This window comes from Hyperolius riggenbachi, chromosome 2 (genome assembly GCF_040937935.1).
Source record: "Hyperolius riggenbachi isolate aHypRig1 chromosome 2, aHypRig1.pri, whole genome shotgun sequence".
Classification (NCBI taxonomy): Eukaryota; Metazoa; Chordata; class Amphibia; order Anura; family Hyperoliidae; genus Hyperolius; species Hyperolius riggenbachi.
Window position 1 is genome coordinate 272,698,682 of NC_090647.1, and position 27,839 is coordinate 272,726,520.

Here is a 27,839-nt window from a genome sequence, read left to right on the forward strand (position 1 = left end):
GTAGTCTTTTTATTTCAGATCAACCCTAACTTCCTTTTAAGGTCGCAAAAAGTCAATTGTTTTTTTATATTTGGTTTTCTTGTAGTAACTGAAATGCTTTACAGGCTGCTAGTTCTTCGGATAATCTAACAATTCTTTCCCCCAGTGATTGATCTTAAAGCAAACCTGAGAGCTCAGTTTTCTGTTGGATAACTTATTGATATTGAAAAAAGTCATATGGTCAGCTATTGCAAAGACTGAAGGCAGAAAAGGTGGGACATACAGCTCAGAGAGCAACATCTGATTTATTAGTGATTGGTTGCACTAGTCTTCACCAGAGCACCCTGCAAGGGTTGATGGATCATTATCATTTGTGGGCACAGAACTGCTATTTTGTAAGTCCAATAGATGCAAAAGAGGTCGGCGCCACATGTAGTAATTAAAGCTCGGTTACATTTATTGTCAAAGCACAGAAACAGACATGACAAGGGCAGCAAAATGCCTCCCTTTTCAATCTGCTTATAGTTGTTGTTTTTTCAAGTGACTTCCAGGTGGTAACTCCATGTTTTCTCCTCCGGACAGAAGAAGAACAGGAAGGTGAACTCTACAATGTAGAGAAGGTGAGGTAGAACAGGGTCAAGGTCACAGTTTGTGGTCAGGACTGGCAGTTGTCAGAGCAGGGTAAGGATTGATGGCTGGATGAGCTTCGTCAATCAGTAGTCTGACCTCAAAACAAAATCTTTCAGCGAAAGGTTGGGATTGCAGACTGAGGTTAGGACAAGTGGCAGACTGAGCTGAGTAAAGGTTACAGGCCTAGGTCAGGACTAGTGTCATGCAGGATCAAGACACATACACACTCACACAGTAGCTGTGCAGAGCAATCAACGCAGTGTGCTGTCTAAGCAGGGCTTTGATAACCCTAATATTACACTTTTCCCATAGGGCTCAGGCCACATAAGTACCAAAGGACATAATTACAACTGTAATCATAAAAGTTCATACATGGTGGGTGTCTGATTGTTAGTACCCCCACTTGTTAAGACAAATGTCTTAAAAGGCAATGAAGGCTCATTTGTTGCAATACTTTTGTGCGTTACCACATATGATTAAACGGTAGTGTAAAGTTGTGGGTGATGAGGGTCTTTGCTGATGCCCTCTACCTATTCAATCAAGTGGGGTGTAGCTATTTCATCCCACCATGCTCCACTCCGTTTGTGGCTACACATAAGTCAAGGCGACCTGTAGAAATATGATAGGAAAAACTGTGGTAGGAGTAATGCTGTCTATCACTGAGATACTAATGACCCCATAGGGGCCATTAAAACAGGTGTGAGCCTTCACAGAAGGTGTAGCTGGGGTAAAGAAGGAACAAAATATAAGGGTGCATACGAAATATAAGGGTGCATACAGATATATACAGTGAGTGCTGCTCAACAATTGTTTCACCCCTTATTTGGGGCGTCGTCAGGAGAAGAGAAGTGCACAAATCAAAATACAGTATACATAATCCCCCCACCAACCAACAAAAATTCCCCCAGCATCAGCCCAAGTCAGAGCTGATAACCCTAGCCTGGTGCCAATTGAGTGGCCACAACACCCGACTTGATTACAAGTTGGTCGCTGACACCATGCCTGAGGGGTTGCATTGAAGGAGGAGCCACAGATCACTGCACTCTCCTATTTCTAGCAGTCCTAGCACCCATACAGTAATGCTAGGTGGTGTGATGACCAGCATGTGCCACCTAACATTGGTCTGTCGGAGCTAGGTGTCACATAAACTAGGTAGCGATGACATAGTCCCAGCTCTAAAGATAGTGATGGGCTAAGAGGATATGGAAGTTACAGACCCCACTAGCTACAAAACATGCCAATGAGCAGAGCAGGACACTAATGCTGCTGTGTGTTTTATTTTTTACTTTAGTTTATTATGCAAAATGCAACTCTTCTCTGAGTTTGCATTTCAATAGTATCTCTACCGTAATGTCTTTTCTCTGAATTATGATATTACTTGTTTTCAGCTCATAGGCTAAAGGAAAAGCTGTGTTAAAATCGGTTTTGTTTATGTGACTTGTGCTTTTACATTATTTTTCTTTATCTGATGCCACTTCTGATTGTCCACATCGGTTTTACCTGTTGTTTTGTGATGCAAATCAACCACCTTGAGCTGGAACAAAAGCAGTACAGTGTGGGGGAATAAGGAGGCACTCTAAATATTGGGATAGTAAAGCAGTAACCATGACAGGCCATCATGTATGTAATATGTGTGCTAACAGACTTGGCATATTAGGGGGAGGAGCACACTTTTGCATCTGAGCCTTTGGTGCTGGATAGCTTTGTCCCATCCTGCCTGAGCCAACATCCAGCTGACACCCAAAAAGTGCAATCATTTTGGCCATGAAAAGCTTAATTTCTTAAGTGACATCACATATCAGGCTGCTGGCAGTATAGCTGCATTGAAAGACTTAATTAGTCAATCACTTGGGAACTCTGATTCTCCTTCCAGCAGAAGTTGTGGGAATGATGTTTGGCGGAACACTGCCAGCCAAGGATGCTGACAGCTGCAGATTACTCTTAATACATAACCCCTGAGAAATCTCCTGCAGGGGTTCCATTCTCTCTACATTGTATTCTCCGCCTCTTACTTCATATGTATGTGGAATTCAGGAACTGCGGTAGCTAAATTACTTTATATTTAACATTTCATTATTATATAGTTATTTGTACTAACTAGACAACATGAATGTTTCCTATACAAAGCAATATATGCACATTGCTAGGGAACAGAAGCATCCATGCTTTTTCCACATCACATGAGATCCTTGATTGGGGCTGATTTTTACAGGGAGCGCTCATATTCAATTAGTTGATATGGAGCCATAGAGGCAGTTGCCATTTTTAGCACCAAAGTAAACAATTCTGGTTATTACTCATATTTCGGCTCAGGAAATCATGGTGGATTATTGCAGACTAGATAGTATCGGTCCAGTTAAAAATAGCCCCTGCTATTTGTCAGTTGATTACTGGAAGAGTGCACAAAAGAAGTAAGACAGGGATTAAAAGGTTTCAGGCAGAACAAAAAAATAGCCATAATTCAAGGAAAAATTGACTATCAGTAATGGTAGCAACAGGGGTTTTGTTTCTGACGTGCAGCACTGCTGTGGTGTATCAGGATGAGCAGAGAGGCTCTCTGAGTCCAGATCTCAGGGATAGTATTGCTGCGTGGCGTATGAGATAATGATTGTTCAGTATGACAGAGCAGAGGGGTCATGTTTGATCAGCAATGTTTTCACTCATTACTAAAGCAGCCACAACAGTTCAGTTAAAGCCCTTTGTAGATGCAAACCTCTGGATAGTGCAGAGGCTTCCCTGATCTTCCTACACCCCTCAGTTCCAGCACTGGGACCCTTTTTTTAAAATATCGACATTAATACCAAATATTGCTTTCACACTGCGCAGTAAAATATTATGGCACACTCCTGGGCAATAACATGGAGCCACTTGTGCACGTCTGGTATTTATTTATCATTTATTTATTGTATTTATAAAGTGCCACCATATTACGCAACTTTTTTTTTAGGGCTTCAGATTGACTTTAAAACAAACCTATACTTTAAACTCCCTCTAAGGGCTTTCCTGGAATAACACAATCTTATTTTGTGTTTGAAAGCTAAAACCTTAGTTTAACCTTGTTTTTGTCTGAGATGAATTATGACAGGATTTTGGCCCATATCCTATATACGTTTATCCTGAGTTTTCTCCAAAAAGATAGTTTCAAACCTTAGCAATAAAATATCTTTAAAGCTCCCAGCAAGCACAACATTTTTTTGGTTCTTTTCATATTTGCTGAGCGCTGAAAAATTATTTTTTAGATAAGATACAAATGATCCTCTGGGAGAAACTTTATAGCTCCCATCTTGAACTATTGGCATTGTATCTGTTTCCTGTACTCATAAGTGTTTCTATGCCATGCAAGAGTTTGTTAGAATGTGATTAGTTATCAGTGGGGTTTGCAGTTCAGTTCGACATAAGTTCGGCTGAAGAGACAGTGTCAGTTACAGCCCTGGATTTGAGTAAAAGGGAAAAAAGAACACAGCTTAGTTACATGTAGGCTTAAGACTGTACATGTTTATCTCATCATGTCACAGGTCAGTTCAGGTATGCTTTAAATATTAACTTTTCTATAAGAAACATGCTTTATGCGGATAAAAATACAAAAAAGTCAGATTTTATGCTCTGTGGGCGTGGCTGCTCCTGGTATTTAGACTGCATCATTCCCATTATTCCATCTGGCCGGGGGCTGGCACAGTCTGAGTATGTCTGAAGAGATAGCAGTTTACAGTACAGGTAGTCAGTGGTGCAAAAGTGGCCAGTAATGGACTCCATACTAGTTATTTAGAAATACTTTATGTTACCATACCTTCTGTAATTAATTTGCACACATTTTACACTAATGGCAGATGCATGTGGTCTTAGGTAGACCACTACACTCATTATCTTGGGTGAGGATTCATGTTTGATTATTCCATGATTGAGGGGATGGGATAGTACCATAATCCCCTGCCTCTCATTTACATAGCATCCTCACTGGGCCATTGTATATTGACTTAAGTAAGGTCTACTTATTTAAAGGAAACCAGGGATGAAGTAAATTACAAGATTCATACATACCTGGTGCTTCCTCCCGCCCCATCTACACGTATCACTCCCATGCCGCCATCCTCAGTCTTCTCCAGCTCCAGTTCCGGGTCCCGTAACTTCAGCCAGTTGTGGCCAGTCTGCGCAAGCGCACTGCACTCTCTCAGTCTCTCTTCAGTGGAGAATAGTACTGTCCCGGCGTAGTAATATTCTCTGTGAGAGGGAGCACACTGCGCACACTCAGACTGGCTGTGACTGGCAGAAGTTACGGGACCTGGTACTGGAGCTGAAGAAGACTGAGGGCTGTGGCGTGGGAGTGATACGTGTGGATGGGGCTGGAGGAGGCACCAGGTATATATAAATCTTTTAATTTACTTCATGTCTGGTACACTTTAAACTTAAGACTACAATGTAGGGACACTTCTGTCAATGTCAACCAACTATTTATAGGTCAAGTACAAACTGTAGTGGCATGCATAATACAAAATGTATAATCTTTGTGATGTCACTGTGAATGCCATTTTTTATTTTATTGTACTGTACATAAAATTAGTTAGCAATTGATTTGTGTTTTACTTGTTTTCAGAACTGGCAGCAGTGATCCATACTGTATCGTAAAGATTAATGATGAGACAATTATCAGGTATGTAAGTTTAGAGTTAGTTTTATACATTCATGCATATTTCCAGGAATATAGCCAAGTTTAAATGCAGTATCTATAAACTGCCAAAATATTTATAATTGTGTCCAGACAATTTTCTTAACATACAAACTTCTTCCATGCTTCATAGCCATGCAAGAGAGGCCTGTATTTACAGGAAAAAGCATTGTGAATTCTTGCCCAATAAGCAGACAAATGACACAGGAAACTCTACAAGTTAAAGAGAAATGGTAACCAAGAATTGCACTTCATCCCAATCAGTAGCTGATACCCCCATTCCTATGAGAAATCTTTTACTTTTCTCAAACGAGTCATCAGGGGCTCTGTATGGCTGATATTGTGGTGAAACTCCTCCTACTGTGTGATGTCAGCACCAGGGTACTTACCTCACACTGTGGGAGCCTTGTTGCATTGTGGGAAATAATAGTTGTTTCCAACTGCCAAAAATGCATCATCTCTTCCCACTGACATCACCTGCCAGCAGTAAAAAATGTTGCCATGTGATGAATGTCAGAATGTACATCAGGGAGAGGAAAACATTTACAATGGGCAAACATTGACATTTTATAAATAATTATTGTAAAAATAAAGCATTTTTTTTCATTACGTTATTTTCACTGGAGTTCCTCTTTAAAGTCGGAACAAAAGTCCCACTAGACAACTCTTGTACCTATTCCCTAGGTGCAACAACAATTTAACCACTTGCCGACTGCGCACTCATAATGCGCGTCGGCAAAGTGGCAGCTGCAGGACCAGCGACGCAGTTCTGCGTCGCCGGCTGCAGGCTAATTAATCAGGAAGCAGCCGCTCGCGCGAGCGGCTGCTTCCTGTCAATTCACGGCGGGGCTCTGTGAATAGCCTGCGGGCCGCCGATCGCAGCTCGCAGGCTAAATGTAAACACAAGCGGAAATAATCCGCTTTGTTTACATTCGTACAACGCTGCTAACAGTAACCAGATCAGCGATCCCCGGCCAATCAGCGGCCGGGGATCGCTGTCACATGACAGGCAGGAGCCTGTTAGAGGCTGCACAGGACAGATCCGTTCCTGTGCAGCCTCTGATCTCCGGGAGGAAGGGAGGTAGGAGAGGGAGGGGGGGAATGTCGCCGCGGAGGGGGGCTTTGAGGTGCCCCCCCCCCCCGCAAACCTCAGGCAGGCAGGAGCGATCAGACCCCCCCTGCACATCATCCCCATAGGGGGGAAAAAAGGGGGGCGATCTAGTCGCTCTGCCTGCTACCTGATATGTGCTGGGGGCTGCAGAGCCCACCCAGCACAGATCACAGAATACAGCGCTGGTCCTTAAGGCGGGGTAAAGCGTGGGTCCTCAAGTGGTTAAAATACGTCACCCAGAAAAAAGTCACAGCATGTTTGGGTCAGTGAAAGCCATCCAGTATGGCAATGCGTCACTACCAGGGAGAAGGCAATAAAGCAATGTGAATATGCCGGGCAGAGAGCAACTTCCTCTTTACCATCAATAAGAACAATATCAACTAGGTACTTCTATTAAAAAATAAAAAACAAACTTTTTTTTCTGGGAGACAAATTTAAAGTATTGTTAGCTTACCTCAAATAGTTACAAGAGTTTTACCCCACTTTATATGACACATAGACACTGTTCCCCACAAAAGTCTGGTGCAAAAGTTGAGGATGCAAGGACTGGGGAAGAGTCTGTGTTCATGGATAGGGAACTGGCTAATGGACAGAAAACAAAGAGTTGTGGTCAATGGATCGTACTCAAAATGGGAGACTGTTAGCAGTGGGGTCCCACAGGGGTCTGTTCTGGGTCCAGTGCTCTTCAATTTATTTATTAATGACCTAGTAGATGCAGTAGTGAGCAATGTTGCTATTTTTGCAGATGATACAAAATTGTGCAGAATCATTAACTCTCAGGAAGATAGTGTCATATTGCAACAGGATCTGGATAGGATGGCTATATGGGCATATACATGGCAGATGAAATTCAATGTTGACAAATGTAAGGTCATGCATTTTGGACGTACTAATGGTCTAGCACCATACAAAATAAATGGGATACAGTTGGGGACATCAAACTTGGAGAAGGACTTAGGAGTACTCATTGACAACAAGTTAAATAATCGTACTCAATGCCAAGCAGCTGCAGCTAAAGCTAACAAAATTTTGGGATGCATTAAAAGGGAAATAAAAACTCGAGATGCTAGCATAATATTGCCCCTGTTTAACTCTCTAGTAAGGCCACATCTGGAATATGCAATTCAGTTCTGGGCACCACATTACAAAAAAGATATTGCAGTTTTAGAGCAGGTGCAGAGACGAGCAACAAAATTGATGCGTGGGATGGAAGGTCTCACTTATCGAGAAAGGTTAGATAAACTGGGTTTATTTAGTCTAGAGAAAAGACGCCTTAGAGGGGATCTAATTAACATGTATAAATACATCAGAGGGCAATATAATACCTTGGCGGATGAGCTTTTTGTCCCTAGGCCTTCTCAAAGGACTAGAGGACATGATCTGCGCATGGAGGAAAAACGTTTTAGCCATTTATTTAGGAAAGGGTTCTTTACAGTAAGAGTGATTAAGATGTGGAATGCATTGCCACAGGAAGTCGTTATGGCAAACTCTATACCTGCATTTAAAGGGGGCTTAGATGCTTTCCTTGCGTTGAAAGACATCCATGGCTACAATTACTAGATAATGCCTAATGATGTTGATCCAGGGATTTTATCTGATTGCCATCTGGAGTCGGGAAGGAATTTTTCCCTTTAGGGGCTAATTGGACCATGCCTTGTAAGGGTTTTTTCGCCTTCCTCTGGATCAACAGGGATATGTGAGGGAGCAGGCTGGTGTTGTACTTTATACTGGTTGAACTCGATGGACGTATGTCTTTTTTCAACCAAAATAACTATGTAACTATGTAACTATATAGAGGTGTCACATGCCTGGCTACACCTTGTGGTCATAAAAATCGTAAACTTAGCTTGTCACCTATGTGTATTTCAACTATATTAAGCTGTTTGCCTGAAATTCTGCTTTAGTAGCTCAAATGTTGTCTCTTGCAGTGAAGCTTATGAATTTATCTAATGGACGCTCACATGACATTTACCAAATGCCCAAGACAAAGTTAATGGCTGCCATCCAGGTTAAATATTTGTCTTTCCCTTACATGATACAAAATTCAGCAGCAGCCCAATGTCCTGTTCCAGGCTAGTAGAGATTAATGAAACTGAAAAAGTTTATATAATTGCCATTTGCAAAAAACGGAGTTGTAAATAGATGTTTCAGCTATGTTGTGAACAGAGAAGAAATAGGAAAAAAAAGTCATGGTTTCCTCTAACTGTGCCTGAAAGTTCTTGTACTAAAGCTTTTCCAAGTTGAATACAATATAATTTGTATATGCTCAAAGGCAATTAGCCTTTATTATTGCATAAAAAAACAGTGCACTTAAAGTAAACCTGAGATGAAAACGACACTACTGCATTAAGGTTATGTTCACTCAGTGCAGTGGGGCCATTGCAGTGCGGTCTGACAGAGTGCAATGAGGCCTAATGCACTGCATGCTGTGCGTTTACGGCATAACGCCCTTGTTAACAGTATAGGAAAGCATACTTCTCATTGACTGTATGATTCACTGTATGCAATCCAACACATTTTGTTGTTTTGCGTTCCTGCTATCAGGGAACGCAATGGTCACTCTGAATATAGCCTTAAAGGGACCTCATTGTTGAAGGGTATCAGTTGAGGAAGGCTACAAAAAATGTAACAGCCCTGGATATGCCATGTAACACAGTGAAATCAAAAAGTGGAGAAAGTATGGGATGATAGTGATGTTGCCAACAACTGAACGCACCTCCAAAATGAATAAAAAGACAAGAAGAAAACTGGTAAGGGAGGTGTAATAAATAGCGGAGATGCCGCCGCATGGGCAAGCGGCATGGCGGCTATCTCCGTGTCCCAGCCGGCGGCTACTGCCGCGCAGCAGCATGGGGCTGTCTTGCCTGGTCCTTCTAGTGCACACAGATGGAGATCTGCGCGCGCGCCAGGCGACAGGACCTTTATGCTGCTAGAAGGGGAGTCAGCTGATCATGCCGATCAGCTGACTCCAGCTATGCTCCGGATTGGCTGAGTGTCTGGGGCGGCACTGTGGAGCGCTTTTAGTATAAATAGAACTTGCTTGTCACTTGCAAGTTGTCTGCTGTTGCGAACATATACGTGTGAGCGCTCAGACCTGAGTCAGATCCCACAGTGTGTTAGAACCAGCCGGAGCTGGGAATTCACACTGAGTCAGATTCCTTTGATAGCTTTAAAGTACTATTGCTTGCTACTGTTTATGTGTTAGACTAGTTACCAGGTGTTGAGACCAAGGACCTCACACCTAAGACTAGGAGTTTGCTACATTGTTATTATCATCTGTTAGACTAGTTCCCAGGTGTTGAGACCAAGGACCTCACACCTAAGACTAGGACTTTGCTATATTGTTACTATCATCTGTTAGACTAGATCCCAGGTGTTGAGACCAAGGACCTCACACCTAAGACTAGGATTGAGAGATATTACTGTCCCCTGTTATGACCTTTGGCTTTCCTGACTACTCTCCTGTTCTCTGATTCGGTACTTCCGCCCATCTGACTACCTGTTGCCAACCTTGCCTGTACCTGGATACCGAATCTTCCGCTTCTGTACTTTGTCTGTCCGTGTGTTGCCGACCTGGCTTGTCTGACCTTCCTGGCTGTCACCTAGCCCTTGGGTGAAACAGCCTTACTGTACTCCTGTGACACCTGCTCTGCAGGTGGTTACTAGCTGCTATATCAGGCCTATGGTCACCAGCTCCTCTGGAGACCATCGTGCAGCACAGCTAGTGGGTCTCTACCTCTCTAAGGTCCACTGGTTGCAGTACAGTCTGATTCCCTGCTCCTCAGGGAATCCCTATCTGCAGTCCAATCCTCACTACATCATTACAGTCAGTGGTCCCTGCTCCTCAAGTACCCACTGGCTGCAGTACAGTCTGATTCCCTACACCTCAGGGAATCCTTGGCTGCAGTAGTGTCTGTATCTCCCGCTTCTCGGGAGATAACCTCTCCTATTACTGTTGCACCAAACACTGTATCACATTGGGTGTCCTGTGTCTGCCTATACTGGTATTATTGGTGATTCTGCAGATCACCATATAATCGGGTATAGCATCTGTATTATTGGTGATACTGCAGACAGGGCCGGCCCGCTCATGAGGCGGGGTGAAACTTTTTCCTCAGGCGGCACATTTCTAGGGGCGGCATCCGCCCGTCGGTGGGTGCGGGGAGCCGGCCGCCGAGCTGGAGGGGTAGCGGGCAGGACGGGGGTATTGGGCCTAGCGGCGGGGAGGGGGGTCGGACCCCCCCTCCCTCGCCTGGGTCCCCCGATCTGCACTCCCCTCCAGCCTTAAATAGTACTGTATTAGCTTAAGGATGTGCACATTAAGGCTCAGTTGACATCATAAAAGCAAAACAGAATATTTTTTGTGTTTTGCCGGACCACCAAAAACAGACAGTCGACAAATTCTATGTGCCGGAATTAATGGGATCTGTCCACACTTGTCAGTCTGCAATGGACATGCACAATTTTTCCAGACAAGTGGATTTGTTTCCCATAGACCCCGAGTGGACAACTGAAGAAAAGATATATAATCTTTTTGATGAATCATTACTGAAATCATTGGGTGGAGTGTGGGGGGGGGGGGGGGGCATAGGCAACTCTGGGCCAGGGTAGTTTGCTGATACTTATGAAATCACATCTCATAATTTAATTGTTTTGATTTATGTTGAAAATAACCAATGTCTGTATTTTTTGTACAGGACAGCGACTGTATGGAAGACTCTGTCACCATTCTGGGGAGAAGAGTACAAAGTTCACCTCCCACCCAACTTTCATTCTGTCTCTTTTTATGTCATGGATGAAGATGCCCTCAGGTACCAATTCTCAATACAGGTTCTGTGCATATTGGGCCTGATTTACAAAGGCCAAACATATCCTATAATTCCTATATTTGTATATCCTAATTGATCCCATATGCTTGGAGTAGCTTAGTTAAAATATTAAAACCTGTCTATTCTTTATTACAACAACTTTTATATTGCGCTTTTCTCCTGGCGGACTCAAAGCGCTTGAGTTGCAGCCACTAGGGTACGCTCAGTAGACAGAAGTAGTGTTAGGGAGTCTTGCCCAAAGACTCCTTACTTAATAGGTGCTACCTTACTGAAAAGGAAGAGCCAAGATTTGAACGCAGGTCACCTGTGTCATACATACCAATATAAATAAATAGATTAAAATGAACGCTGTCAACTCACAATGCAGGAACGCATGCATTAAAGTGTTCCGAGGAACATTGCTGGACATGACCTGGAGACTTTGGAAACTGAGCAGTTTTGTCTGTTCTCTTCTTCCTTCCTGTAACTGATGTTGTGGCTGGAAAGGGAGGTGAAGGACTGAAACCAGAAACAGTCACTGTGACCATGGTATTCCAGAAGGACAGAGAAGCAGGCATACCATACTGTTATGGAACCTGATGGAGGGAGGATGGAAGAGAACCCAAAATTGTTAATATCTACACGTTTTCCCTTCCTCAGTCGGATCTCTACTTTTGACACCTATCACTACCCCCCTCCTTAATGCTATACACCAGGCTTTCTCAACCAGGGTTCCCTGGAACCCCAGGGTTCCTTGAGTACTCTGCAGGGGTTCCATGGCATTTTCCCCCATCGTGGTGGAAGTATAATAGAGCTCACTATAATGGGTGGTACTGAAACAAGAAGCACTAAATTGTTGGCTCAGGAGACAGTATAAGGAGAGGCATTGTAATGGGGGAGAGTGAAATAAACAGCCACACATACTTTTATAGACCGTGCCCACTGCAAAATAAATGCAGGGGTTCCTCAAGATCAAAAAATTGCGGATGTACTAGCGTTGCCATGGACGCGCTGCCTCAGGTCTATTGATTAGCCGCACTGCTTTGTAGCGGCGTTTGTTTACATATGACGTAGGTGGGTCATGCCTCTGGGGAGGGATTGCCCCTACTGCCATTGTTTTGACTCTATACGCACTGAGTTTGCGCAGAGTCAGTGTATGGACGTGCGGCGGCGTGTACGTGATGACGCAGGGTTCCTTGAAGTCACCTGACCCAGCCCCAGCGAGTAAGAACACGGAGGAGTGGCTAATGCTGGCGTGGAGCGCCAGTATTCTCCGTGATAGTGTATCTTTGGCATATTTGCATGTTAGGGATGCAGTCTCACCTCAGGTCCGCCGTGGCGTGCAGGTAAGGTGATTGGCTGCGGGCAGTTTAAACTGATTGGATGTTTTAATGGGTTGACACTATATATGGATAATGTATGTGCTATCTCATTTGTGGTTGAAACAGCTTGAAGAAAGGCTGATACCTGAAACAGCGGGCTGTCGCTGTATTACCACTTTTTAATGTTTCAATAAAAGAGCTTTTTTCACGTTTGGAAGTGCCAGCCTCCCATGCTTCTACTACATTGATTGGATCCAGAGGTGCGAGGATCTTTTGAGGCTTAGGCACCCATATCCCTGCTTTGGATGAGTGCTACTCTTTTTATCAGTGACTTGATCAAAAAATTGTTTGCAGGGGTTCCTTGAGATCCAAAAGTTATTTGGAGTGTTCCCCCAAGGTAAAAAGGTAGAGAAAGGCTGCTATACACTAACCTCTCTCTCAGTGCCTTACGCTAACCTCCCTCCATGGTTAGCACTAGCCTAACCCTCAGGGCTTAGCTATATTATAAATTATATTATATCTCTCTCTATGCAGAGTAGTGCATTGGGTGTGAGTAAGTATCTTGCTTTCTCCAGTACAGTCTGTCCTCCTTTTTGCTGCAGCCGCCCCCCGCTCATTCACTTCCATCCTGGTCACATGACGTGAGGAACTCGAGAGCAGAACAGAGGTGAATGAAAGCGGGCTGCTAATCTTCATGGTTGAAGGAAAATCATCTCAATGTGGTCAATGTTATAGGGAGGTTGGGACCACATGGTGGCTGCACATGTTATGGGCTAAACAGAGTCCACACACATTATGGGGGGTTTGGGGGGGATATATTGGAGGATCATAATGTCTACAGATGTAATGAGGGGGAATGGTGGCACCAGATGTTATGAGGGTTATGGTAGCCTCATATGTTATGGAGAGGAAAGTGGTGTCTGCACATTCTATGAATGAAATGGTGGTCATGCCCATTGAATCACTCTGCAGTCAGTTGCCATTGCCCAGAATGGTCTCAGGATTGCTTTAACAACGAAATCAAAAAGTATTGGAGCACATGTGTGAACGCTCATTTCTGTTACCATGCAGAATACTGGAGAGCTTTGCTAATCTTTTCTGGGAGACGTTAATTGATTAGCAAACTAGAATCTCAAGCAGCGGAATGAGGTTCATTAGTGTCTCAGCTACCCTAGAGAATACAAATGATATGAACTCCACGGAGGTTTATTGTCCTTTTCTTCGCTGTTTGAGTTTGCTGGGAAAAAAGCTGCTTGAGCTTGTGCAGTGAACAATGAATAAACAATACATTGTATAAATGCACTCCTCTGCTTGTGCGGCATTATGGATTAAGTGGGGAATATTTTTACAGGGGAAACCAGAAACTGATGTGCACCAGATAATTGAAAGGCATTTTTCACATCCAGCTGCCTACTGTTGTTTCTCGGATGGATTTTCAGGCTAAATTATAGGCACAAATTAATAAGGGGCATTCGGTGTGTAATATACATTTTAGCTTACTGTATATGTCAGTGAATTGAATTCTCATCTCTTTATCTCACTCACGCTCTGCGTAGATTGGAATGAAGACTCTTACACATATGTAACTTGGGTTGCCAAAAGCTATTGTGATCATTTTGAGGACTCTTTTCAAAGTGTTTATACATGATGCCCGATGTCTGTGCATTATCGATCCCACATGCTGGAATACCATGCCCGGTCATCATTGTTATATACCACTGCAGGGACCGCCACCTTGCTCTCACTCATCTTTCCTCCTACCCTCTCCAAACAATAGGAAAAGGTGCTCCCAACCAGTAACACTCCGGCCAGCCGGTGACCAGCATCCAACAGGTACACCACTCCTGTTATACGATAGGCAAATAGAACAAAAGGACATGGCACTCAGAGGGCTGTATGTAGCAACAAGCTGTATTGAAGCAAGTGGACTCACACACTATATGTTTCGGGCGGAGCCCTTCCTACCCTTTCCAAACAGCAGAATCCATTGCAGATGGATAGCCAAGCAGAAGATTTGTATGGAAGAAAGGACACTCAAAACAATAACGAACAATTAGAGCAAATAAATACACAGGAGACTAATTTTTTATCCTAAAGTCTTTGGTGTTCTTCTCTAGAGCCTTCATCTTCATAGCAGCATTGAGTACAGTAAGACTCCTGTCTTGTTGATAGAGGTCTTCTCCCCATGTTGCTTTAAGTTAGTCTGCTGGAAGGTCTGTGCTTCATCATTGATCAAATTCCCTTATTAACACAGAAGGTATTTCACAGTTTTTCGCAGTTTTCACACCACCTACGTGGCACCTACCTATAATACTGTATACCAGATCCGAACAAGTGGGTTGAACTGCTTAGGGCCAGTTTACACTATGCAAGCTATAAAATAATGTGCACTTTTTCGGAGTGCACTGCGTGCATAGCATTTTAGCGTACATGTTGCCCAATGCACATACTGGAAAAGTACCCTCCACCTGCCCGTCAGCAACCTTCCTTTGTGAGTACCACATTTTACATCTTCACCATTTAACCACTATTGTGAAATACTGCACCATCTGGGCTCCCGTTGTCTCTTTGATTTTTTCCCTCCAGGGTGTCCTGATCACCCTACACACCACGTTAACCATAAAGGTGAAGCTAACTTGTCATTGACTGTATACTTCACTTTACTCTACGCAACATGAGAATAAAGTGTGGTGCTGCTGTCCCGATCCTTTGCAATGCATTCCTGCTGTCACAGTCACAGGGTTTGCAATGCCACAGTCACTGTGACCATGGCCTTAAGCTTATCCATTGCACACAGCCATGTAAATCAATGTTGCTTAACCTGTTAACTCATCTGGACTTACTGGCATGTCCAGATTGAGCCTCACTAACACAAACAGGACATACCGGTACATCCTGTCAATCAGCACCGGTTGTGCATGCACTTCCATCACTCATTCACAGTGGGATTTACATGTCGGGGATTGTTGAAGGGGAACATATGTTCCCCCAGCCAACTGAAGTGCCTGGGAATAAATGAACATGACTCAGTCAGGTGCCATGTTCATTCATAAAATTTAAAGTAAAATGTAATGTTAAAATGCGATCAAACACTAAGTGCCATCACGTGGCCAAACATAAAGTAAAAATCCAGTAAAAGAATAATATAGTTATTAACCCCTTCTAAACCTCCCTACCCCGTAGTTTCCAAACAGAAACATTTTTTTTTAAAAGTCACAGTTTAAAAAAAACAAAAACATAAATAGTTGCCTTAGGGACTCAGCTTTTTTTTAGTAAACATGTTATGAGGGTATACAGTGATGTGAAAAATGATTTCCCCCGTTCCTGATTTCTTATTCTTTTGCATGTTTGTCATACTTAAATGTTTCTGCTCATCAAAAACCGTTAACTATTAGTCAAAGATAACAGAATTGAACACAAAATGCAGTTTTAAATGATGGTTTTTATTATTTAGTGAGAAAAAAAACTCAAAACCTACATGGCCCTGTGTGAAAAAGAAATTGCCCCCTGAACCTAATAACTGGTTGGGCCACCCTTAGCAGCAATAACTGCAATCAAGCGTTTGCGATAACTTGCAACGAGTCTTTTACAGCGCTCTGGAGGAATTTTGGCCCACTCATCTTTGCAGAATTGTTGTAATTCAGCTTTATTTGAGGGTTTTCTAGCATGAACCGCCTTTTTAAGGTCATGCCACAACATCTCAATAGGATTCAGGTCAGGACTTTGACTATGCCACTCCAAAGTCTTCATTTTATTTTTCTTCCGCCATTCAGAGGTGGATTTGCTGGTGTGTTTTGGGTCATTGTCCTGCTGCAGCACCCAAGATCGCTTCAGCTTGAGTTGACGAACAGATGGCCGGACATTCTCCTTCAGGATTTTTTGGTAGACAGTAGAATTCATGGTTCCATCTATCACAGCAAGCCTTCCAGGTCCTGAAGCAGCAAAACAACCCCAGACCAGCACACTACCACCACCATATTTTACTTTTGGTATGATGTTCTTTTGCTGAAATGCTGTGTTACTTCTACGCCAGATGTAACGGGACACGCACCTTCCAAAAAATTCAACTTTTGTCTCGTCGGTCCACAAGGTATTTTCCCAAAAGTCTTGGCAATCATTGAGATGTTTTTTTAGCAAAATTGAGACGAGCCTTAATGTTCTTTTTGCTTAAAAGTGGTTTGCGCCTTGGATATCTGCCATGCAGGCCGTTTTTGCCCAGTCTCTTTCTTATGGTGGAGTCGTAAATACTGACCTTAATTGAGGCAAGTGAGGCCTGCAGTTCTTTAGATGTTGTCCTGGGGTCTTTTGTGGCCTCTCGGATGAGTTTTCTCTGCACTCTTGGGGTAATTTTGGTCGGCCGGCCACTCCTGGGAAGGTTCATCACTGTTCCATGTTTTTGCCATTTGTGGATAATGGCTCTCACTGTGGTTCGCTGGAGTCCCAAAGCTTTAGAAATGGCCTTATAACCTTTACCAGACTGATAGATCTCAATTACTTTTTTTCTCATTTGTTCCTGAATTTCTTTGGATCTTGGCATGATGTCTTGCTTTTGGTCCACTTCTTTGTGTCAGATAGCTCCTATTTAGGTGATTTCTTGATTGAAACAGGTGTGGCAGTAATCAGGCCTGGGGGTGACTACAGAAATTGAACTCAGGTGTGATAAACCACAGTTATTTTTTAACAAGGGAAGCAATCACTTTTTGCCATTTTTCTGGAAATAGGCCACTGCAGCTTTAAGGCCTCTCTGCAGGGCCGCACTACTCAGCACACAAGTGATCCCCCTCTTTTCTCCCCACCAACAGATCTCTCTGTTGGGGGGGTCTGATCACTCCCCCAGTGTTTATTTTTTTTATATAAATATTTGTTATGTTTTTAAATAAATTTACCTATTTATTTTTTTCCCCTAACTCCTTCCCTCCCCCCAGCCAGCCAATGAAGGCGATCGGCTGTCATAGGCTTCAGCCTATGAGAGCTGATTGCTCTCCTGTGTCCCGGGGCACAGCCGTGTAACACGGCTGTCCCCAGTGTAGCGCTGCCTTAGATCGCAGCGCTGCCCAGACTAATTAGACGGCGGTTTCGCCATATAACAGTCTCCGAGCTGCGATCGCCGCTGGGAGACTGAAGGTGGAGCTCCGCCTTCCAAGCAGAGATGCGCGCGCATTGGCGCGCAATCTCCTGCTAGCCCCACAGGAAGCCATTCATGCCAATCGACGTGGAGCAGGCCTGGGGTTTGCGGCAAGTAGTTAAAGGCAATTTATTGACAAGTTTAAAAATGTCACCTAGGAGAAAACTCATGGGGAAAAGTAAATTGCATATAGCCCATTGTCACCATACATTGTACTAGAAACATAATTAAAATGTTGTGATAGCCAAGACAGGGGGGGGGGGGGGGGGGTATCTACAGTGGTATTGCTTATTTTAAAACTATGGGGATAGAATTAGAATAATAGTGTCTTTTTTTTCCTTGTTTCTTCCTATAAAATTATTATTATTATTATTAAGTATTTATATAGCGCCAACATCTTACGCAGCGCTTTACAGTATATATATATATATATATATATATATATATATATATATATATATATAATCTTGTCACTAAGATGCATAGAAAATAAAGTAATTACTGAAAACAAGTGACAAAACACCTAATTTGTGGCGAATAAAACAAGATATAGATCATTTAGGTGTTATAAACAGTGATATAGTTATGGGCCAATGAATGGGCGGAGCGCTGATGGGTGAAAATGGCTCTTGGCGGTAAGGGTAAAATAGCCTGTGGGGTTACGTGGTTAATATAAGTGATTGATGTGGCCTGTTTGTTTTTAGTCTGTGTGGAAGCCACCATCTTTCTTACAATGTCAGCACTGTCCACAACAAGAGACACAGTTCATACCTTTGCAGACTCTCCATTGAAGTTTGAAATCAACACTTTTTTTTCTGCGATTTACATTGTTTGATAAATCTTCTCTATTATGTATTTCCCCTCTTTCCAGAGGGCTTTAGATGTTGCTACAAATATTATTTAAAATTTATTTGTTTTTTTAGCTTCCTTCTGGAGGTTTCAGTTTATTTTATTTTGTCACAAATGATTATGGAAACTGAAAACTCATAGCATGAATGCACATAGCTTTCTTATCAGCTCCTTGCAAGCAATACAATTAATAGTTGCCTGATAAGTTTTTCCATTGATGATTTGCCATTTCCATAATGGAAAGCCGCTCACTAAATGAAAATGCAGCAGCCCATGACAAGCGGAATTATAATATCTTACTGCTTCTAACAAGAGCTGTTTTTTTTTTTTCTAGCCGTGATGATGTCATTGGCAAGGTCTGTTTAACACGCAACATGCTAGCTGAATATCCCAAAGGTAGGATATTTTTATGCTGTTAAAAAGAGATTGCCTGTTTGTTTTATTTAGATATGAAATCTCTAATAAGGAATGTGTACATAATGGACCATGTAAACTTTAGAAGCACAGACACATCATATGTATGAAGGGATAAAAAAGAAAAAAAAAAGAATGGTTCGTTGACTAGAATATGTTTTTTATTTGAGCGTGTTACGAAAGAGTTCCTGTTTATTCCACATTGTGCTACACATACAGTAACTGGCGGAAGTGAACAGAGATCCATTGTGCTTCACTACGCTTACCATCCCCAGCGATTCTTATGAGATCTGATTGCACAGACACTATACCATGTATCATTTTTCAGGCTGTTATGGAACATAAATCTGCTTATCCTAAGAAGTTAATATATTTGCAAATATTAGTTTAAAGTAGAACCAAATTTTTGCACAGTACACAATGAAAAGTCTTTAATAGTTGCTGAACAAATCCTATTCTCTGTGTTCTCTGTTTGTTTAACTAGATCAAAGTGTCTACAGTAAATAGTTCTTATTAACAGCTGTGAATAGACTGCAGGAGCACTGACAAGGCTGCTTTCCCTGTACAGTAAACATTGAGGCTTAACCCTTTCAGTGCTCCCTGCAAAGTGAAACCAAGTTATAAACTTCATTTTTTAGGATTTCCATAAATTGTAATGAAGCAGCACTGGGTCCCTGGTTCTAACCCCAGCCAGGGCACTATCTGCATGGAGTTTGTAAGTTCTCCCTGTATCTGCTTGTTTCCTCTAGGCACTCTGCTTTCCTCCCACATCCTAAAAAACATACAGATAAGTTAATTAGCTTCACCCAAAATTGGCTTTAGACTACGATACATGTATTACACAATACATACATAGGCATAGGACCATGGTAGGGAATAGAGTGTGAACCCCTCTGAGGACAGTTAAGTGACAAGACAATATACTCTGTGCAGCCAGCCATGCCGAAGATGTCAGCGCTATATAAATACTAAATAATAATAATAATAAATTGCTATGTCTAATTTTCTGCCAGGACTATCCATTTTCAAATTAAAGCCACAAAGATCAGTGGGGGTCCCAGGGACAGGATAGGGGTGATATCTCTTCAGTGGAGATACAGGAAGCAGTACCCCTAAAATCTCTAACCTTGTTCCACACTATTCACAACTGCAATAAAAAAAATTCAGAAATTGGTATTTAATAGGAAACTGATGTGAAAAGTATATGGAGGCTTGAACTGCTCTTCATTTTTGGGAAAATTTGGTTTGTCGTGCTGATCTTTTCCCTTCAGTTGTGTCTGAATCACATATCGAGGTATGCAAAGTGGAGTTGGAATACTTTCCTTAAAGAGACTTTGTAACAAAATGTTCAGCCTTATTTCTTCTATCCTATACGTTCCTATACCTGTTCTAATGTGGTCTGTCTTACTGCAGCCTTTCCTAGTTGCACAGTGGCTGTATTATCTCTGTTATCTAATCTAATCTTCTTTCCTTTGCTGGCTTTGTCGACTCAGGCAGGAATGTGCTGCTCTGCTGTAATAGGATAGAAGTTATGCACACCCTGTGACTCATACAGAGCCTGCATGGGGCGTGGAGAACGCCCCATGCAGGCTCTGTATGAGTCACAGACTGAGCTTCTCTGAGCCTGTCACATGCTGGTTAGCAGCCATGTTTTTTATTTGTAAACCTTGCCTAAAACTGGCAATTACAAGCCAGGATCTCAGCAGGGAGTGGCAGAAACAGCAAAGAGGGGCCCAGGAGAAAATAATGAATAGAATGGTATGCTTTTTATTGTAAGAAGTTTAGAGTACAGATTCTCAGTCTCATTCTACTCAGTCTCCATCAGTAAAACAAAAGGTATACAGCTTGATTAATTGTAGCAGCAGAATTGTTGTTAGTTTTGCCCTCAGTAGATTTGATGTAAATTAGCCCCCTTGTATGGTGTATTCTGGGAGTTCAGTACATTTTGGAGCACAGGAAGTACCAGTCTGGAGTGGAGAAATTGATTTGTGTGTACATAAAAGTACCATTAAAACCTGGTAGATCTTACTAGTTTGCGGAGACCATAGAATTAGATCATTCAGGTGCATTAGCAAATGCAGGGATATGGAGAAGGTGGAGTAGGGTATGTAGAAGAGGTGGAGTTTGAGTTACATATGGTTAAGAACCTTCCAGAAAGAACAGAGAAAATCCAAGAAAGAGCAGAACCATTTATTTAAAAAAAGGAGGAAATGGGCAAAAATGTGTGGTAAGGGGCTCAGAAATACCTCTGCTATTTTCAGTAGCGATGTTTTTTGTTTTTTGCAAATTAATTGGCCAGGTAGCATCACCAGACAGCATAGTCCCTACTTACTTTGATGTCCAAACACATCACTCATCTGTACTTTATTATTGTAATCTGGATTATAGACTTGAGTACTTTAAAGAAATAAAATTGAGTTTTAATGTTAGGAAAGAGTCTGTGGAAACTTATCTATATTGATCCTTTTATCAGTTTATTAGGGCATTTCCTGCACACCAGCAAGTTTTCCTCATTGTAAGAATAGGAATGGTGTCTTGCCTAATAAAAATCACATTAATTATGTTATTGTATTATCAAATTATTGTAGAATATCAATTTTTTTTTTTTTACAGTAAGGTAGAATATCAACTTTACATAACCGAAAATAGAACTGATTAGATATCTTTTTATATCTTAGTTTCAATAAGATGCTTTTAGCTGAATATTGTTGCACTTATAGCAGAGGTTGTGGCGATTAAGCCACACATATGACTAATAAGAAGTGTTTTAGAAAAAAAAGTAACCTCTGCTACACTTACATTTAGGCCCGGTTCACATTAGCGTTCCAGGTCCCGGAACGCTCCGTACACAGCGCATGGTGAATGGATACATTGTTAATCAATGTATCCATTCACACTCGTGCGCCGTCCGGATCCGATCCGGGAACGCAGCTCCGGGACGATCCGGCTTTTTTTCCAACATGCGCTATTTTTCAGTCCGTCCCGGTGTGGCTGCGGACCCGGGCCGGATCCTGACCCTTCGCATGCGGCCATGCTGTGCAATGGGAAACGGATGTTTACCATCATACTGGCAATAGGACCGGATGCTTCCAGCACTGGTCCTATGCCACTTGGGGGGCCCGGACTACACGCCGGTATCCCCCATGCTTGCAGTGCCTTTCCTGCATTGCAATGTATCTAATTCCGGCTACTTTATTGTAGCCGGAACTGATACATTCCGGATCCGCAACTTGTGCCGCCTTGTTTTTGCGGCCACCAGACCCCCGGACTCGAACCGCAAGTGTGAACGGGGCCTTACTCCGTTTACAAAAACAAAATTTATTGTGATAATTTATTGAGCTCTGTTTACAAAAACAAAGTATTTTGTGATGCACTTACATTTTTAACAGGTTTTTTTTCTCCGCAGACATGCGTCCAAATTACAGAAACACTGTATTTAATGCATTTATTACTATTATTATTATTGATTTACACAGCGCCAGCATTTTCAGTGGCGCTGTACAATACCATACAGGGTATAACAATACAAAGTATACAGTACAACAGTTGATATAAGACAAAAGGGTATAACAGCTAAAGCAGCAACAAATTAACTACATATTTTACAGGGGTGGGAGGTACAGTATGTACACCCATTACACAGCATTGTGAGACAAAAGGGGGAAGAGAGCCCTGGTCAAAAGGCCTTACAGTCTAAACGTTTAAGGTGTAGGACAATAGGTAAAGGGAAGCTGTGTATGGAGTGGTAGAAATGGTGGTTAGTGGGCAGTGTCCTAGGTAGGAAAGTAGGCTTGCCTGAAGAGGTGAGTTTTCAGATTGCTCCTAAAAATAGTAAGTGTGGTTGAGTGGCGGATGTATTGAGGGAGAGTGTTCCAGAGGAGGGGAGAGGATCGAGAGAAGTCTTGTAAGTGGAAGTAGGAAGAGGTGATCAGGGATGAAGACAGAAGGATATCGTTAGCAGAGCAGAGATTGCGTGTAGGATGGTATCCTCTATAATAAAACCCAACTGTCCCTGCGTCATCCTGTTTCCCTTCTGTGTGTCCCTGGCTTTTTTGTACTGAGCATGTGCAGAGCCAGGGAAGTAAGGACAGAGGGTTGGACCTGACAGTTTGCTGTCTGTGGGTCACAGAGTTTTGCATTGCATTGTGGGAAATAACAGCTTTTCCCAACTGCCAAGCAAGCAGCTCCCTGTGTGCATATACTTCAGACAGTGGTGGGGAACGAGCAAGCAGGACGCGTATGTTCGCGCATTGCGGGGGGTAGCGGCTGTGACCTAGAGCCCATTTTTTAACGGGCGGGCCTTTTTACTAGTCTGGAAATAGTTTGATTAAGATAGGAAGGAGCTATGTTGTGGAGAGCTTTGTAGGCAAGAGTAAGGATTTTAAATTGTATCCTTTGCGTAACTGGCAGCCAGTGAAGGGACTGACAGAGGGGGATTGGGCTGGAGAAGTGGGAGGAGAGGTGGATGACTCGTGCAGCAGTAGACTGTAGCGGGTCTAAACGGTTGGCAGGGAGGCCGCAGGGCAGTGAGTTGCAGTAGTCTAGTTGGGAAATATTCAGGACATGCACCAGAAGTTTGGTAGCATCCTGTGTTAGAAAAGGGCGATTGCGGGAGATGTTTTTTATGTGGAGGCGGCAAGAGGAGGATAGTTTGTCAATGTGTGGTTTGAATGAGAGATTTGAGTCCAAAATGACACCTAGACAGCGAGCCTGGGGGACAGGTGTTATGGAAGTGCCATCAACAGAAATAGAGATGTCTTGCAGGGGCATTGAGTTGTTAGGTGGGAGACTACTATTTCAGTCTTCTTCATATTGAGGTTTAAAAAACGGGAGGACATGAAGGAGGCGATTGCATTGAGACAGTCTGGGACACAAACTGTTAAGGTGTCCAAGTCAGGTGCTGAAATGTAGATCTGGGTATCGTCAGCGTATAGGTGATATTGGAAACCAAAGGAGCTGGTGAGCTGACCATTTAAAGCAGCTGTTGTGCTTCTGTTGAGTGAATTTATATGCATGAATAGAGAGGGAGCATACAGCAGACATGTGAACACATGTATTAAAAAAAATGGTTCCCATGCCCTTGGAGAAAAGTTATATGGCTGCTTCCAAAACATTCTTCCAAATAAGCTTATTTCTCCTACTCCGGAGGTAGATGTTTGAATAATTGAATAAGCAAATCAAAGCTTCTGGTACTTGAGTTAATTGTTCAGTGATTTGTTTACTCTTAACATCTCTTTCCTGAGTGAAGCTAACAAGCTCATCTCTAAAGCCCAATCTACACGAAACGATTCTTTGTGCGATTCGATTACAATTCTATTTACGATCCGATTAAATCTGACATGTCCGATTGGGATTCGATTCAATTCAATTTGCCATTGCAAAACAATGGCAAATCAAATTGAATCGAATCAAATCCTGATCGGATATGTCGGATTTAATTGGATCGTAAATGGTGCGTTAGTGCGGATGTTGAATCAACGTCCAATCAGGACAGCAGCACCACCTGCTGGACGTAGATTCAACCTACGTCGGTCCCCAAAAGGTTAAGCTGGGCCTTTTTAACAAGAGTGTTATTGTATTTTTGCTAAGTACAGGACAGCCTCACTTTAAAAGAATAGCTAATATTTGGTGAGGGCTTGTACTGAATTTGCTTCTATTACAATAATATTTCAACACACTTCTTTTGGAGAGTTTATTCATTCATCAAGGATAAGATGTATAAATCAGAGATGAACAATGGACAGACTGTTCTATGGGAGTATAATGGATTTCTGGAACCTCTCTGTTTTGTTGAACAGCTTCCAATGTTGGAAGGAGAAAGCTATGTTTGCAGTTGCTGCTCATAAAGGCGTCTCATAAAATACACTGTAGTACACATACAATTATCTAGCTTGCTTAAAGCGGAATATAACCCTGCATTTCAACTTTGCTCTAAAACATTATTTACAGCATATTATATGCAAAAAGCATTTTTTTTTTACTAGACCAGTATTGGAAGGGTTAAACACAGAGGTTTTAAGTTCCGTGCAGACGTTCAGATAGTTACATTCTATTTAGTTATATGTATATATTTAGAAATGTTACACACTCTTTGGCTGTCCTCCAACTCCTTCTCAGTGAGAGAGATGAGTCACAATAAACACTTAGATACATTTGTGTAAACAAAAAGTATCTAACTCAAGTTCGGATGCGTCTGCAAAAATCTCCAGGGACTTTAAAGCCCTGTGTAACCCTTCCAATGCTGGTCTAGTAAAAAAAAAATGCTGGTTGCATATAATATACTGTAAATAATGTTTTAGAGCAAAGTTGAAATGCAGGGTTATATTCCGCTTTAAAGGCACACTAATACAAAACGTTCTTTGTAAATTGTGTTCCATGGTAAAAGCTTTATCAAAGATTTGTAAAAGGAGTACTAAAATATATGCTGCTTCTTTTCTTCTCACTCTTCAGTTGCAAAATGTAAAAGCATTCTCTATGGCGGGATTTTTTGGCCACCGACACAATTATACAGTGTTGTGATGTTACAGGTGACACTCGAAAAATTAGAATATCATGCCAAAGCCCATTTATAATCATTTATTGGGTAAATTCAATATTTAATTATAAACAACCCTGAAATTGAGTAATGTATAGTTGCAAATTAAGTAATGTTATGTTTTCTATAGGATACAATGGGTGGATGAATTTAACAGAAATCGATCCTGATGAAGAAGTTCAAGGAGAAATACACTTGAAGCTTGAAATATTGAATACTGATTTGCCACCTAAACTGCGCTGCACAGTGTTTGAAGCAAGGTGAGCATTTTGTAACTTATATATACATTAAGATACGCACACCATGCAATTTTGGTTGCAAAAAGGGAGTATATTGTACAAAGATATAACACGGACTACACAATCAGTCAGATGGACTATACAATCAAAAACGTGTATAAAATACAATATAAGATTCAGGTACATAAATTCCACAATGTCCACATTTGAATACAAACATATGCAAAGATCAGGAGAAAATCTTAACCTCTATGCCTATAGAGATGCAGCGTATATGCGCAATCTGAGTCAAATATCAATTTGTGGGCGCATTGCATGTAAAAAGTCCTTAGGATAATCAAATGCAAATTGTATGAAGCATATCAGATAGTTCAACACAGCGTGGGGAAGGGGCAAACCCCGGCAAGTATTACCCAGACAGACTGCGTCGTTTTGAACAACAGAGTGTTCTTTTTCAAATGGTGCAAGCAGATGCGGCAAACTGAAGCAGTGATAGCCGAGGATATCTCCGCCGCAATAACTGCTTCAGTTTGCCGCATCTGCTTGCACCCTTTGAGAAAGAACACTGTTGTTCGAAACGACGCCGTCTGTCTGGGTAATACTTGGTGGGATTTGCCCCTTCACCACACTGTTGAACTATCTGATATGTTTCATACTATTTGCATTTGATTGTCCTAAGGACTTTTTACATGCAATGTGCCCACAAATGGATATTTGACTCAGATTGCCCATATACGCTGCATCACTATAGGCCGGTGGTGGCAAACCTTTTCAAGACTGAGTGCCCAAACTTCAAACTCAAAAGTTCAAACTCAAAACTTCAAAATCAAAAGTTTCAAGACTGAGTGCCCAAACTTCAAACTCAAAAGTCTCTTGTCTCTCGTAAAGTGCCAACACGCCAATTTGAACAAAATGACCCCCCCCAGAAGAGATGACGAATACCAGGCCCTCAAACCTACAGTGACCAGATTTTTCTGGGTTCAAAATAAACGCAATGAGGGCAGCATTTCACCAGAAAATAAACGCAATGAGGGCATCTTTTCACCAGAAAATAAACGCAATGAAGGCAGCATTTCACCAGAAAATAAACGCAATGAGGGCAGCTTTTCACCAGAAAATAAACGCAATGAAGGCAGCATTTCACCAGAAAATAAACGCAATGAGGGCAGCTTTTCACCAGAAAATAAACGCAATGAGGGCAGCTTCTCACCAGAAAATAAACGCAATGAGGGCAGCATTTCACCAGAAAATAAACGCAATGATGGCAGCTTTTCACGAGAAAATAAACGTAATGAGGGAAGCTTTTCACCTGCAAAAAAAAAAAATGTACTCACCTGGCAGAAGTCTCCTCACTCGGCCAGATTCTGGTGTGCAGCTCCCCGGACAATCCTCCTTCATATCTACCGCGCTCAATGTATTAATGTATCTAAGGGATATTGTATTTATATGATTTCAACTTATTATAGCTACTGACAGTTTCACCCAAGGCCAAGCTTATGCTGCTTATCTAAGCACACAAGGGCCTCGATTCATAAAGCTGAAAACAGCAGACTTTACCGACCACTTACCAAAATGTCCATTTTAAAAAGGCTGTTACCGCATGAAAAGCTGACATTACCGACCAGGGAGATAAATTACCGACTTGGCTGCAGTTACTGACAACACATGTCAGTAAATTGTCAGCAAATGTCAATTCATAAAGCCTTCAACAAGGGGTAAGCCTGGTGGTGGTTACCGACACCTCTAGTGAGGCGATAACAAGTTACCAACAGCTCTGATGAATGCAAAAGTGCAGAGAGACGAAGTCTGTTTGAGTCATCAGTGGAGAGAGCCAGAGAGCCCTCTGTGTGAATCATTTCTGCAGGCAGGGAAAGACTGTGTGACTCATCTGTCTGAGTCATCAGTGGAGAGAGCCATCTGTGTGAATCATTTCTGCAGGCAGGGAAAGACTGTGTGACTCATCTGTCTGAGTCATCAGTGGAGAGAGGCAGAGAGAGCCGTCTGTGTGATTCATTTCTGCAGGGCAAAGAGAGAATCGAGACACTGCTCTACTCTACCGCTCAATGGGCTGCGGTAATTTACCGACCTCCAAGGGCAGCTGGGGAAATCTTTATGAATTAGCACACAGACCGGGAAAATACCGAGTGCTGTATTTTCCCGACAA

At 42.2% G+C, this 27,839-nt stretch overlaps 1 protein-coding gene across 4 annotated transcripts in view; it reads left to right on the forward strand.

The window, feature by feature from the left end:
* The window catches only part of LOC137546350 (ras GTPase-activating protein 4-like), a 200,002-nt gene that overhangs the window by 77,727 nt on the left and 94,436 nt on the right, over positions 1-27,839 (forward strand). For 3 of the 4 annotated variants that reach the window (XM_068268685.1, XM_068268684.1, XM_068268688.1), the window contains 4 exons: positions 5,201-5,257; positions 11,081-11,194; positions 18,822-18,883; positions 25,567-25,696. In XM_068268685.1, coding sequence (XP_068124786.1) covers positions 5,201-5,257; positions 11,081-11,194; positions 18,822-18,883; positions 25,567-25,696 — 363 coding nt within the window. Of the gene's footprint in view, positions 1-5,200; positions 5,258-11,080; positions 11,195-18,821; positions 18,884-23,144; positions 23,861-25,566; positions 25,697-27,839 lie in introns of those variants that run through there. The other variant, XM_068268686.1, reaches the window with a different exon arrangement.